The following is a 15,780-nucleotide window of genomic DNA, read 5'->3' on the forward strand; positions in this document are numbered from 1 at the left end:
CAGACAAAAATAAGATCTTTTTTTTTTCACGTTTTACTTCGGCTCAAGCTCTACAAGCATGGCGCTGCACATGCAAGTTTTGCGTTGTTGCAGCTGTGATAGCTGTGACACCAATGCTGCTCTTTAGTGTCATTTCGCCGGCGAAGACAACGGTATGCGCGGTAATGTTATGAAATCACACTTGCGAAGAATGTGCTCAGCTGTAGTAAAGAACCAAGAACGTGATACGATGTCCACTAGGCCGAAAATAATTTCAGTGAAGTCTCCACTGAACCGCAGCGGTAGGTGCCATTCATTCTGTCACTGCTGACGCAATGGTTAGGTTAACATTCATCATCTGACGGGCCGAGTTTGTCCGTTTGCACTGGCTGGTCTCAGGTTACGATTGTTTCTATCTGCCCCGTAATGTCAGTGCCGGGTTAATCGTGCTAGCTTCGTTTCAGTAAAGTGTTTGTGTAGTGGCGGTAGTGCCACTTTGCGCCGAGCAGCTTTCTAATTTTTTTTTTTTTTTTCAGGACTTGACGCGGCCCAAGAAGCAGCCTCTATTTTGAAAGCGGGTGGTGTGATCGCAGTGCCTACAGACACAATTTACGGCGTCGCAGCTCTCGCGCAGCATTCCGATTCTGTGCAACGTCTGTTTCAGTTGAAGAGGAGAGATGCCGGGAAACCCGTCGCAATCTGCGTACACGAAGTCGCTGACATACCGCTGTAAGTTGTACCAACTTCACATTGGAACTTAAGTGACACTATAACCGTTTATTGCTTGTCGTGCCGGCCCACGTGTTACCTCAAGAATGAACCGAGGCCTGATATTTTCACGCACTTGTTAGGAAAATCAGGAGTCGTCATTTTTTGTACGAAAGATCGAAAGATCGGCCTGGAACATTTAGAGGCTGTCCACCACTTTGTGCCTTCTAAACAGAGGAAATTGTCAAAGCACTGAAACGGTACTTTTTCGTGCCTGTTTTTAGGTGGGCCGAGGTTTCTATCCCCGAAAACCTGTTGCGTCAACTATTCCCGGGACCAGTGACTGCAGTGTTTTGCCGGACGCCGGGTCTGAACCCCGCATTAAATCCTCACACAAATCTCGTCGGTGTACGAGTTCCAGACAGTGATTTCATCAGAGAAACAACCAAGCGGTGTGGTGGACCACTGGCACTCACAAGTGCCAATGTGAGCTCTGAAATGAGCACACTGACTGTGAAGGTAAAGTATCTCAGGCCCAAACGTTTTTCTGGCTGATGAAAGGACCAGGGGGAATTCGTTTTATGTTGGCTTTTTCACTCTCAGGAATTCCAGAGCCTTTGGCCATACCTAGATGCTGTGTTCGACGGGGGTGACTTGTCATTGTCTGGCTTCCATAGGGAAGGATCGACTGTCATTGACTTTTCATTGCCTGGTTGCTTCAAGATCCTACGAGAAGGCTGGTAAGTTTCATTTAGATGTGAGGCAGTGGTCTTCTGTTTTACCCATGAGCCACCAAAATGGAACACAACAGTGTGGTATTGTTCATGACTAGACATTGTATTTCATATGGGACTATTTCTTTCAGTGCAAGGAAAACAGTATCACTATGGTTCATTATCATTTTATTCACCAGAAAGTCCTGGCTTCCAGGACTAGTAGTTGCTAAAGAAAAGGTTGCTAACGTATGATTTAATAGCCGCCACAGCATCTCAGTGGTTATGGGGCTCAGCTGTTGACTTAAAAGGGGTATTTGATTTCGGCCATGGAGTCTCATTTTGATGGAAGCGAAATGATAGAGGCCATGTGCGATGTTGGTACACACTAAAAAACCCCAGGTGGTTGAAATTATCCAGAGCTCTCCACTGCAGCGTCCCTTGTAGGTTTGGAACATTAAACCCTATATCCCAACCATCCACAAAATTTAATGCATTATGGACACCATAGATAGCAAAAATCGCGCTATATCTATCAAAGGACCTGTATCTAGAAAGGTCAACATAACTGCTGTCATGTCACATTGTTGTGGTATGCTTAGCACACAGTGAAGCAGTGTTTGTTTATTCTTTGCTCATGTTCTTTATTCATTGTTACGGGCACTTGCTTACTTGAAATGCAAGATGTGATCAGATTTCTTTGTAAAGGTTGTCACGATGTATAACAGTTTCTATTATTATGTTTGTGATAGTTATCGGTGCTTTCTGTGCCTTTTCTCAGAAGTTCTTCGTCACCTTTAAAACACAGCTGAGAGTGGCAGTGATTCTCATTTTCAGCATTGCTGAATACAGTTGCTTCTTTTGCCTCCACCGTATTTTAGTGCAAAAACACTACCTCACCAAGTCTAACTATGGTTTATGGCTAATGAGGGTTTAACATCCCAAAGCGACTAAGGCTATGGGGATACCGTTGTGAAGGGCTCCGGAAATTTCGACCACCTAGGATCTTTCACATGCACTGACGTCGCACAGTACACGGGCCCCTAGAATTTTGCCTCCATCGAAATTTGGCCGCCACAGCCGAGATCGAACCCGCATCTTTCGAGTCAGCAGCTAACTGCCATAACCAATGAGCCACCGCGGCTTCAAAGTCTAACCGGCTTACTGAGTTTGTGTGAAGCTTGACCTTGAGGGTAACCTTGGCCAAACCACAAATGAATAAATAAATAAAATAAATATTGCCACGACTGGGCAATATAACCTGCGGCGGCACATACAGATCAGCTGCGCTGGCGACTGCAGAGCAGCACTATGCTATCACTACAGCCGATCACTCCTCATGTTAAACTGCAACACACTCTCATGCTGTGCATTGTACATCGTCATCTTCTTCAATTAATGCTTATATCAAACTATTATCGTCGTCAGACGTGCCGATGACCCATCAAAGCAAAACCATGAGCCAACCAGGCTAAACACATGCTTTTGCATGTCTGCTCAGTTGAACAGCATTAAAACCCTGCCGCTTTTTTTTTCCCCAGTTTGTGAGGATCAGTTCACCCAATGAACAGTCTTTTAGTGGCATGAGCCCCCTTTCTTTTGTCAGTGAGATTGTCTAGGGCTCTTTCCATACCTCCCATGACAATACACTTTCTTGTTGTGTAGGAGAAATGACCTTTTCCTTCTGAAAGGCGGTTTTGGTCAAGGGCACTTTCAGGAGACTGAACCATGTTATTCAAGTCTACATCAGTCTGCAAAACACACATAGCCATTGTGCATGTGAGAAAACTATGACAAACGTTGTTTTATTTGAACACTTACTTTCGGCAATAAGTGATGTAAGGAATAAAGTGCAGTTTAGTTTACCTTTAATGAGAGTTCAATATGCTAAGAACGGTTAATTTTTGAATCAAGCTTAGTGCAGGGACATAGTATATCCAAAGTCATTAAACACAAAAAACATGGTCAAGTTTTACGTTTGATATTGAATTTATAAAAGAAAGGTAATTGTGTCTTTCATATGTGTGTGCTGCATCTTTTATTCCATTTATCTTTCAGTGTGCCACATCAGTGCAGAAAGCTTCTCCAAGAATTCCACCTCAAAGAAATGCATCATCTGTAGTGTGCCTAAGCCGCTTTCATCTAGTCATGATTGCAGATTGTTTTTCATTCATGTACAAATAACATCAGATAATAAAGCACGAATTGTCGTTTGTTTTTTTATATTGCTTAATTTGTTTTCATTTTGGTGTTAAGAGGAAGCACTAGAGTAATGCCGTTTCACATGCTGCGATTATTGTTGGTCTGCGGCAGGAGAGAGTGTCGTTCTAGCCACAGACGGCTTACAACGTTTCTGTCCGGTTGGAATTCAGTTGCAGTGTCAGTGTGCTTGCTCTCCGACTGACCAATAGGGAGCACCAAGAGAGCTTGCCACAAGGGGTAACATGGGAGGAGTTGCCACCATGGAAGCAAAACTGTTTATTCTAACCAAACCTACAAAATATTGCCATGCATTTAAAAGTACACTATTATAATGTAAACACATTCCGTGTTGCGTTACTGTCGCATTTAAAGGGTCAGTCTACTCACCGAGATGAGTGTATAAATAATGGCATATTCTGGTAGTTGGCACCCTATAACATCAATAACGAGGGGTCTGCGCCCGGTTTAGGCAGGAATTTATATTTTATTTCGGCGTTAAAAGTCGCGTAAAGAAGCATGGTGGCGACCCCAAACGTTCATTTTGTTCAAGAAAGTGGTAGTCTTTTTTTGTAGAAGCATAAGTGAACATACTACGTACCATTTGTATGCCCCAATGTCAGAGAAACGCACGTTTTGTTCTAGTAAACTGTAGAAGGCGTACCGCTCGCTTTTTCTGTAAATCACATGAATATTTATAGTTACACATACGCAAAACGCAGGCGCATTCCCACTTTTAGTTCAGCGTATGCTAGCAGAGACGCAAAAATAAACTCAGCCTATAGTGGCGCCATCTGGTCGTCAGGACGGGAACTATTGCTGTAAACAAACCGACTCTCCACTTAAGCCTAGGAGAGGCAGAATCGTCACTATAATTATTAAAATAAAGCAAATTTATCTCATATATTTTCTTATAGGCGAGATGAGACGAAGCGAAAGACAGGCGCCCCATTTATGGCCAGTGAACGCACTGAAAAAGGCAGCAACAACGAGAATTCAGTCCGAAGCGAGAGGTCCGGCTTCGACGGGCGCCGCCATGTTTGTCGCCGCGCGGCGGAAATCCAGATGGTTGCCAGATGAGACTACCATCTCATACAGATGTGTTCCCACATTAATAAATTCTATTTTAAAATGTTCTACCGCATTCCTTGGCACCACAGCTGGCTAAACGGTAATTTGAGTAAAGAGCTATCGGTTTCCGCAAAGAAAATATGGTCGATAAAATTCAGTAGACTGACCCTTTAATCATGGGTTTCATCTGCAAACATCAAGCAACACTGCTTGTAGCTCCAACCTAATTTGCTGGGTATGCATTGCATGTGAAATCACAGACCAAAAATTGCACTGCAGTATCGCCAACTGCACCAAAGAATTGGCAGTGTGGTTTAGCTCTTGTTAAAACTGGAGGACTGCGAAAGCAACGAGGGGAGAGAGAGAGGCGATGGAGAGTGGCTCGGCGGCCCCGGCACGCTAGCTATGCGCCGCTACTGCGCATGCGCAACTGGCGAGGGCGGCACGCCAGCTGTGCGCGGTGTGACGTCACTGCTCCTCGCGCATGCGCAGTACAGCCTTTCCTCGGCTGTGCTGAATGGCTCGGCGGCCCCGGCACGCTAGCTATGCGCCGCTACTGCGCATGCGCAACTGGCGAGGGCGGCACGCCAGCTGTGCGCGGTGTGACGTCACTGCTCCTCGCGCATGCGCAGTACAGCCTTTCCTCGGCTGTGCTAAATGGCTCGGCGGCCCCGGCACGCTAGCTATGCGCCGCTACTGCGCATGCGCAACTGGCGAGGGCGGCACGCCAGCTGTGCGCGGTGTGACGTCACTGCTCCTCGCGCATGCGCAGTACAGCCTTTCCTCGGCTGTGCTAAATGGCTCGGCGGCCCCGGCACGCTAGCTATGCGCCGCTACTGCGCATGCGCAACTGGCGAAGGCGGCACGCCAGCTGTGTGACGTCACTGCTCCTCGCGCATGCGCAGTATGACCTTTCATGGCTCGGCGACTAGCGTAGTGTTGCTTTCGCAACAATATTTTTGTTCTAGTTGCAGCATGTCAAACAGGCCTAACACCACTGAGGGGGTGCAGTGTTAAGCTGTTCCAGCAAATCATGCAATGCAAATGAATGAAACAACTTACTGGAACCAGCCTTAAAAATGAAAAATTTTGCTTCAAGCTTGAGGACGTAGCATTGTATGTCAGCATAACAAAGTGTTGTTGCCGAAAATTCCTGCATTTGACTGCTAGCCAATGAAAACTGCCTGGCAGCAGGGGGTGGGCAAAAAGTACGAGTTTTATTTAAATTTTACTGTGTAAAGAAAAGCCCGTGGTAAGGCTTCCTAGCGTACACGTCGCAGTTGCAGATATGATGATAACGCCGTGCGGTGAGCAAAATGTGATTGGTCGAGGTGCAGTACCAATACAGCTGCTGACTCTCATGGGCTTGTAACAATTCACATGCGCAGAATCCCTTCCGAGCATCACACACATTGCCTTCAAGCCTGTACATCGAGTATGACGTCCAATGAAAAATTTGTGGCTTGGTGTGTGTCACCAAGGTGCCTCTGTCAAGGCCTGAGCTGGTGGGGGGCAACTTTTGACTCAGCCCAAACAACGCTGGTAAAGGATGCTTAGATTCATCAATGATTTTGCAGGCCCTTCACACACACACTGGTTATGGACATGAGCGGGCAGAAGGAAGTGCAGATTAGAGGATGGTCCAAGAGCCTGATTGCAGCAGTCCCATAAAGTTTGTTGAAGCAGCTAGACTAGGACCAGGGCAGAACTGGGAAACAGTGGCCAGACCAGTAGCCTTGCTCTATTAACCAACTCTTCCCACCATTTTAACCCTTTAATGCACTTTGTACACGATTGTTTCCAAAATGCACTTGCAGCTATTTCTGGCAGTATTTCTGTTTCAGGTGAATATAGTTTCCTTTATGTTGCAGCCCCCACAGTGGCTCAGTGATTATGGCGCTGGGCTGCTGACCCAAAAGACGCAGGTTCGATTCCGGCCGCGGCGGTCGAATTCCAATGGAGACGAAATTCTAGAGGCTCGTGTACTGTGCGATGTCAGTGCATGTAAAAGAACCCTAGGTGGTTGAAATTTCCGGAGCCCTTCACTACGGCGTCCATAGCATATGTCGCTTTGGGACGTTAAAGCCCCCTAAGCCTTAAACCTTTATATTGCAAGTGCAGTAAATAATGTTTGATAAAACAGTCAGCTGGGTAGTGCGTCCTTTGCCATTTTTATGCAGACAGATTTTTGCCCCTAGCAATAATATTTTTTTCTTCTCTCAGTTTCTTCAAAACAGGAACTGACTCCGCTGCCCCTTGGGCGTGTCCCTGAGAAAACCTGATGTTGCTATTTCCAGACATTGTGACACACTGTGGGAAATTTTACACATCTCTGTAGAAACAACTGCTAACATTTTGCGCTGGAAAAGTAACAGATCGTCTTTCTTGAGGTCGGAACATATACTGTTCAGGTGGACAAATACTTGTTTTCAGTGGAAACAGAAAATGACGCTTGAAAGGGCGACCCAAGAGAAATTGGGCGATGGTTGGTTGTCGATGCGCTTGGCCAACTTAGCTCGGGCCAGCGTCGAGCAACGTCTAGCCAACTGCTGTGTCGGCCTATTATTTGCAAAAGTCAAACAGACCGCTGGCAAATGCCTGGCAATAGTTGGCCGCCGGCGCATAGGCTAGCAAACACAAGCCTATACCGGGCCACCGCTGGCCACCCTGATGTGAGCAGTGTGACGTCAAAAAGGCATGCCCTGATGGGCAAAATCGATGACTTTCGGTTCTGAACCGGTTGTTCTGGTGCCGAGCGCTCCGCCACAACCTTTGTTCCCCGATTCGAAACGCCTCCCAGCCTTTCTTCTGCCATTGTGAACCTTCGAGGTACGGCGCATGTTTTGCCCATCGAACCAGAAACACGTGCGCTGATGACATAGGCCGGGAGAGGTCTATTGTGCGCAATTAAGGTACAGCCGCTGGCCAAAACGCCACATGTTTTGATCGTACGTTTAATTACAGCCAGCAGAACGTTTTTCAAATATACTAAAGTATGACCTTCATGACACGCGAATGTCGCACAGTTGTGGCGCCTAAAAAAAATCTAGTCTCATTACGTTCGCTGAATTCATCGTTAAACTGCGCGAAGAAAACACGGACAGAGACAGAAAAACACGTACACACACTGAGCGCAGAACTTCCAACTTTTATTCGAAAAACGCTTCGGGCATTACCTTTTATACGCTCTAAACAACCACCACATGACACAGCCGGGATAGAAACCGATAAGTATTGACAGTAACGTGTACATGATGCGCCGACCCGCCAGAGCGCCAATCTAAACTATACCAGTGTGTGCAAGCTTATGCACCATTGATACCTATATGATACCTATATGATACCTATATACCTATTGATACCTATATGGTACCTATATGAGAGCGCATAAAAGGTAATGCCCGAAGCGTTTTTCGAATAAAAGTTAGAAGTTCTGCGCTCAGTGTGTGTACGTGTTTTTCTGTCTCTGTCCGTGTTTTCTTCGCGCAGTTTAACCATGAATGAAAAGCACCAACTAGCCCGCCAGAAGACTCTTCTTGAATATAGTTCGCTGAATGTTCGCAACAAAGATTGCAGAGTGGACTATTACCACAGTGACTGGTACTATTACGTTTTTTTCTAACGGAAGGTATTTGCAACGTAGTCCGATTGCATCGACGCTGTGAGCCATAATTTCTATGAGCTCGTTCTGAATGTCTCTCCTGAGCCATCTATCTCGGCGCTCCATCCATCACTCCAAGGCAGGTACGTCTTGTGATCGTTCACCTCGCTGATCAAGGTCTCCATCATCCTTGGGTTGCCGTGGACTTACTTTGGCACGCAGTGCCTGCCCGGCTTCCTCCTGCTGTCTGCTACTACGACAGTACATATTTTGCACCGATGTCGCAACGGCCGCCATAGCAAAAGCCTGGATGTTTTCCTAATCCGCTTTTCACCAACCCGTTACTTTTTATGGCAATGCAGCAGAGGCTGGGCAGGAAGGGTGTGACGGTCCTTTGTCCCGACGCCGTAGGGAGTGGGTTGTTCGTTGTTCGGGCGAGAAGAGCAGGCGGGTTAATGGTAGTGAATGGGGGAAGTCCTGTAGAGAGGGGGTCCAGGGAGACAACTTTCCTTGGCAACGCTGCAGAGGCTAGGGAGGAAAGGGAAAGAGACGGCCTTTGTCCCCGTGCTGTGTTGTTCATTGTTGGGCTCCGTAGCCTTTCACCCCTGCAGCATTGCCAAGAAAAGATGAATTAGAGAAAAAATCAAGAAAAGATGGCACGGGGACAAAGGACCGTTTCTTGTGTAGCCTCTGCTGCACCCAAAGATTGCGTCTGTAACGTCGCGAGACTACACACAATCCTTTTTCTCTCGATTTTTGGAGGCTTGCCGAGACGCAGCGAAATTGGCTCTTTTCGTGGCTCTGGAATTTTTCAGCCTTTCCAGTCATTGAACCCGGCCTGAATAAAACACGGTTTCACTTCTGCAGCTCTTCCTCCTTCCCTTGAAGGCTATGCGGCTCACATACTCCATAATGCTGTAGCCTGCAAGCCATTGCGGACTCACGGCTTCCGTGATTCAGAGCAAGGAGGGAGACCGCCTTTTGTCGCCGTACCTTGAGGAGCGGTGTTTTTTTTTTTTTTTTTTTTGCAATGGATGGCGCTAACATTGACAGAACGACGTGGTACAGAGAGACGATGAACGGGACGAGCGCTGGAGTGCCCGTCCAAATTGTTGTGCTGTACGTGCACAGCCTTTCACATCGACAGAAGAAGATTTGAGGAAAACACAACACTACGTCACCTCTCTCTTCCTTTATTCTTTCACTCCCTCCTTTACCCCTTCCCTTACGGCACTGTTCCGGTGTCCAGCCAGATGTGACAGTTACTGCGCTATGGGAGGGGAGGAGCACGGGGAGGTGTATGGGCCAGTTGTGTGAGTGCTGGTTACAGGCTTTCTCGCCAAAGCACGGAAAACAAAAATTGACGCAAAAACACTTGGGTTTGATGAAACAGGAGATATCTATGTCAACGAACATCTGACAAGGAAGGCAGAACAACTGTTAGGGGCTGCTAAGAAAAAGAACAAGGACATAGGATGGAAGTATATGTGCGGACAGCCGGAGGAAAAGTGCTAGCTCGACAAGATGACACGTGGACTATTGTCCACATTGCCTGTACTGCAGACCTAGATCAAATGACAGGTTAGATGACTTGAACACGAGCGGCATGGATGACTAAGGAAAATGGACTCTGTAAACAACTTTCAGTGTTGCTATTATGATTACAGAACATTTAATCAGACTTACTCAGACTTTAATAGGTCTCTTTCTATGATACACATAAACGCTCGTAGTACGAGAAACAAACAAGACTGCATACATGATTTAATTGTACACACTAGATCTCGCTTTGACATATTGTTCTTCTCGGAGACATGGCTAACCGAACGCGATAGTCCCATGCAGGTTAAAGATTATGTATGCCACGTAAGAAACAGAGCCATCAACCGTGGTGGTGGCGTGGCAGCATATGCAAGAAAGACTATAAAACACGAAGTCATCCCTGAATTTTCCCTGATAAATTAGAATGTAGAATGCCTCCTACTTCGCTTAAACCGTACCTTAGCCGCAGTGTTGTACAGACCGCCATGCGGGAGCAAAATCCAGTTCTTTTCTTTTCTTGAGGACCTGTTGACGTATCTGAATAACTCCGGCAAAGCGTTTGCAATTCTAGGTGACATGAATATAGATATGTTGATCGACGACACGTGTTCAAGGCAGCTTAACCTCTTAATAAACTCTTACGCATGTTCAAACGCTATCACTATACCCACACGTAACACCCAGCATAGTTCCACTCTGATAGACTTGTGTATCACAAATGTACATCCCCCAAACTCGTCAGCCGGCGTTATGTCTGCAGACATTAGTGACCATTTACCAATTTTTTTCTTCATACCGCACCATAATAGCATAAGTAGAAGGGGTGTTTATTATTACCGCCGCATAAATTCAAGTTCACTGGAACATTTTCGCATCCTTATTGAAAATGTCAATTGGGTATCGGTAATAAATGAGACAAACCCAAATGATGCTTACAATAAATTTTTTAGTTATTTTATTACGTGCTACGAAAGAGCTTTCCCTGTGCAAACAACGGCTAGCCAGCATAAAAAAGTAAGGAAACCATGGATAAATGTCACACTGTACAGGAAAATACAAGAGAGGAATAAAATGTTCCATTCGTTTATAAAGAGTCGCGATGCGAGTGAACTTGTTCGGTACAAGAAATTTCGCAATAAGGTTAATGTGGAAATAAAAACGGCCAAACTTAAATACTATGAGGAACTATTTGCGCGCATTTTTAATGATCCCAGGAAAATTTGGCATGAAGTGAGAAACTTACTGGTAAAAATGGGCAGGAACACACATTGAGTGTTACTCAAAATGACCATAGTCTGAATGTTAAAGATTCATTGGTAGCGCTGAATGAACATTTTATCAGTTGTGGAAATTATGTTTGCAGCCTCCATCAGCACTCTTTCTACTGTCCCGCCAAGTGAAAGCGTGGTAAACTCGCTTATATTGTCCCCTACCTCTCCTCATGAAGTCAGCAAAATTATTGATAAACTAAAGAATGATTCTGCCTCTGGTTGTGATGATATAAAAGCTGTCCCCATCAAACATGTATCCGACATTATTTCACCAGTTTTAACTCACATTATCAATTGTATGCTTGAGACGGGAATATTTCCCGAAAGCCTTAAGATAGCTAGAGTATGTCCTATTCATAAAGGTGGGAATGATAGCTCAGTAAATAACTTCAGGCCCATATCTGTCCTCCCAATTTTTTCAAAAGTGTTCGAAACTATCATAAATTTAAGATTAATAAGCTTCATAGATAAATACAGTATAATGAGCGATGCTCAGTACGGTTTCCAGAAGAACAAATCATGTGAACTCGCACTACTCAACGTCAAGCAAGAAATAATAAAGAACATCGAAAATCATTTATACACAATAGGCTTATTTCTAGATCTTCGTAAAGCATTCGACTCCGTTAATCATGACATTCTTTTATGTAAACTGCGGAGGTATGGAATACAGGGGAATGCGCACAAACTCTTAGAGAGCTACTTGACCAAACGGTATCAATATGTGTCTTTCAATAAACTGTCCTCGCCACGATCAGTAATTTTAAATGGTATTCCTCAAGGGTCGATACTAGGGCCTTTGTTATTTAATCTGTACATAAATGATCTTCCATTAATACCTTCTTCACCTCGAATAGTCATGTATGCAGATGACACAAACCTATTCTTTTCAAATGCGTCACTGCCTCACTTAGAAAAAACAGTAAATGATTACTTAGAAAAACTCTCTTACTGGTTGGACACAAATAAGTTACAGTTAAATGTAAGTAAAACCAAATATGTGATATTTAAACCTATAAATAAATAGTCTTTTGAAAATATTGTAATATTATTTCGCAACACGCGACTGCATGAGGTGACAGTTCAAAAGTTCTTAGGCGTATGGTTTCAAAACGATATGTCCTGGAACACGCATGTGAATAAATAAGCTGCAGAGTTAGGAAAAACCGTGGGCTGTATGTATAAAATTGGTAAGCTCATTTCTTTGTGGTTGAAGAAAACATTGTATTCCTCTCTTTTCCTCTCCAAGTTATCATATTGTAGTCTAGTGTGGGGTACTACTACAGCTCATAACTATAACAAACTAACGATCCTCCAAAAAAAGGTGTTGCGAATATTTGAAAATTATCAAGGAAAACCATCTGATCTTCCAACAGACAAGCTATTTATTAAACATGAAATGCTTCCAGCTGCGCAAATATATTATTTCCAGTTATTGCAATACATAAAAAACAATAAATTGTACCTCTCTGAAGCAAACCTCCAAGAACCAAAATACACCTTACGTAAACACACAAGAAGAATACCGCTCACTAGGACCAATTATGGCAGACAGATCTTACATTTCCAAGTTCCTTATTTGCTGAATTACATAGGAGAAGAAATTAAATTCGAAAAACCGGAGTTTAAGAAATATGTCAAATCGTATTTGTTAAAAAAAAAAAATTTCTTTTCTTCAATAAGACATTGTTGCATTCATTAATTTTCGGTGTAATCAAGGTGTATATATATTATCAGAGTACGATGTGCTATGTGTCTGTAATCTGTGTGTGTGTGTGTTTGCAATTACATGAGTTTTGCAGAGTGCCGAAATGTGCATTTAGCGTTTCTTTTTTCCCTTAAATTCTACTAAATGTTGTCTAATCCCGTATATATATGTTCACTTTTATGTGTTGAAATATTTATAAGTTCAAATGTTTTTTTGTAATTGAAAGCTGTTTCCCTGTCTATATTTTCTTTTTATTAAGTGTGCACTGAAATGCCGAATTGTGCTACCTGGGGCAGGAGCCTCTGTCAGGCTATGAGCCTTTAGCTCCTGCTCCTTTTTTCTCTGTTGTGAGAAATGAAATAAAGAAAGAAAGAAAGAAAGAAAGAAAGAAAGAAAGAAAGAAAGAAAGAAAGAAAGAAAGAAAGAAAGAAAGAAAGAAAGAAAGAAAGAAAGAAAGAAAGAGAGGGAAGGGTGAAGAAAGATGGCTGCTGTGGAGCCCGCGGTCCGTGAAGGCAGGCGTCCGTCCGCCGTAGTGTTCAAGGGTGGTTTGTGGTTGCATGCGTAGGCTTAGCGGCTGTGTGCGTGCGTGCGTGCGTGCGCGCGCGCGCAGACATGTTATGTGGAATTGATGCGAGGCGGAGGTTAGGGGGTAGTTTGGAGACTGCAATCGGTCTGAGAAGGAGTTGGGTGCGCAGGGGGTCTGGGATCTCTACCTAAGTGCAATAAAAGAAAGAAATGCCTTGTTTACCGCAGATTAGACTGCGGATTAGTCGATCATCTAACAGTGAGTCAACAGAAAGATCTATGCTCCGGTTGTATCACTGTGGCTTACAACAGTGTTCCGTACAGGTATCGTCGTCGCGCTGAGCTCACGCTTTTTTTTTTTCATCTCGCCACGCGCGCTGTAGTCGATACGCGTTGGAGGAGCAACGTATGTGGCACAAGCCTGTTTACCGCCGTGTGATTGATAACGGCGTGCACGTGCAACATGACCTTCTGAGCGCAGAAGCTGTAGGGTCTCTGTCGCGACAGAGAGGGAGAATTGATTGCCATTCCAAACAAGCCAACACTTATTCCCTGCACTTGCCTCAATGCGCTTAATCATGCCTATCGTCATACCACGTGAAGCGTCGGTTCGCTCGCCCTCCCGCTCGCTGCCGATGCGAACGGTGAGTCAGTCGCCATATACCCCCTCCCCCCCCCCCCCCCCCCCCCCCGTTCTCTAAGATTAGTTAGTTAGTTATATGGGGTTTTATGGCGCATAAGCAACTATGGCTATCATGCGCCAAACACAAGGTTAGATGATGTTATGTCAAGTGTACAGAGGTTACATTATAATAGATTTAAAACATTGGCTTTCTTTAGAAACTTACAAACAAGTGAAAATTCGACAAGTGTTTGCTCGCCTAAAAGCAGTGCGGGATGAAATGGAATGTGTTCATTGTAAAATACCGTAAAAAAATTTTTTCTAAGTTCTTCGAGATGTGAACAAGAAATTAAAATGTGATTTACTGTGAGCTCCTCACCACACATTTCACACACAGGTTTGTCTTTTTTTGTTAATAAGAAGTTATGGGTGATGTGTGTGTGACCTATGCGTAAACGACATAAAATTACTTCGATAAAACGTTCTTTATGGCGGCATGATTTCCATTCTTTTAAAATGGGCTTTATGGTATGCAGCTTGTTGTGTCGTTCATTTTCCCAAGAAGCTTGCCACTTGGCTCTTAGTCTGCTATGCAGTAACTTCATGTAATCCCTAGGAGGCAAATTCACATGTTTTATTTCCATGGTTCTGGTTTGTGCAGCACACATGTCGGCTCTCTCATTATCCCTAATGCCAATGTGACTGGGAACCCAGCAGAATTTTATAACATGTTTTTGTGCTGTGACCTTTACTATATTGTGTATGATGCTTCCAATCAGTGGTTCTGTGGCATTTTTGGAGTTTAATGCTGTAAGGACGCTCAGTGAATCTGTATATATGATGCTGTTTTTGATGTTTTCATTTGTTATTTTCTGTACCGCGACACTAATAGCATAACACTCCGCGGTGAAAACTGTAGCACATGAGGGAAGTCGTACTGCATGTTCATTTTTTCCTTGTATTACTGCGCTTCCTACATGAGCATGAGTTTTTGACCCGTCAGTATAAAATGCAGTGTAATTTCTGTATTTTTCTTGTAGTGCTAGATATTCTTGTATTATATGGTCGTGTGGTGTACAGGTTTTACTGAAGCGTGTTAGTGTGACGTCACACACTGTGGGGAGAGTGTACCACGGTGGTAGCGCTTCGTGTGTTGGGGCAATATTTTTAATTTCGTTTAGTATGTCCAGAGCTTGGCATTTTTCTTCGAAGCGCAAGAGCAACGGCTTAATCGCGTGAGGCTTGTTATTGAAGAGTATTCGGGATGGGCATTTCGTGGCAATTGGGTAACAGAGATGTTTGGGCTGTGAAAGGATTTTGAGGATGTATGTACAAGTTAGTGCAGTTCTTCGATCTTCTAAGGAAGGTTCATTCATTTCCACATACAGACTTGCTATTGGTGAAGTTCTGTAAGCACCTGAAGACAACCTTAAACCAAGATTGTGGATAGGATCCAGTCGTTTTATGTAGGATGGTCTTGCTGAGCCATATACGATGGACCCATAGTCTAACTTAGAGCGAACCAGAGAACGATATATATGTAACAGGCATGCCCTATCAGACCCCCAGCGTTTTCTTGACAGTAGTTTCAGTACATTGAGGGCTTGGGAAGCTTTTTTCTTTAGGCTGTTTATATGTGGCAAGAAACTGAGCTTTTTATCGAAAGTTACCCCTAGAAATTTATGCTCTTGTTTGACAGGTAATGGGGTCTGGTTTAGATATAGTGTGGGGTCGGCCTGTAGGCCTCGTCTCAAAGAGAATAGAACCGCTACTGTTTTCTGAGGAGAAAATCTAAATCCGTTTCTATCTGCCCAGGTGGCCAGTTTATTTATTGTTATTTG

The 15,780-nt window shown here is 44.2% G+C and overlaps 1 protein-coding gene across 1 annotated transcript; it reads left to right on the plus strand.

Moving 5' to 3' along the window:
* The first annotated feature begins 87 nt into the window (after positions 1-87).
* Positions 88-3,621, plus strand: Tcs1 (Threonyl-carbamoyl synthesis 1). The gene is made up of 5 exons (XM_089570646.1): positions 88-281; positions 516-708; positions 972-1,206; positions 1,291-1,427; positions 3,459-3,621. Exons 1-5 carry the CDS (start codon positions 155-157, stop codon positions 3,520-3,522), a joined length of 756 nt encoding a protein of 251 aa, XP_089426772.1. The 5' UTR covers positions 88-154; the 3' UTR covers positions 3,523-3,621.
* The last annotated feature ends 12,159 nt before the right edge of the window (positions 3,622-15,780 follow it).

Source organism: Amblyomma mixtum, chromosome 2 (assembly GCF_055824585.1).
Source record: "Amblyomma mixtum isolate Tamu chromosome 2, ASM5582458v1, whole genome shotgun sequence".
Classification (NCBI taxonomy): Eukaryota; Metazoa; Arthropoda; class Arachnida; order Ixodida; family Ixodidae; genus Amblyomma; species Amblyomma mixtum.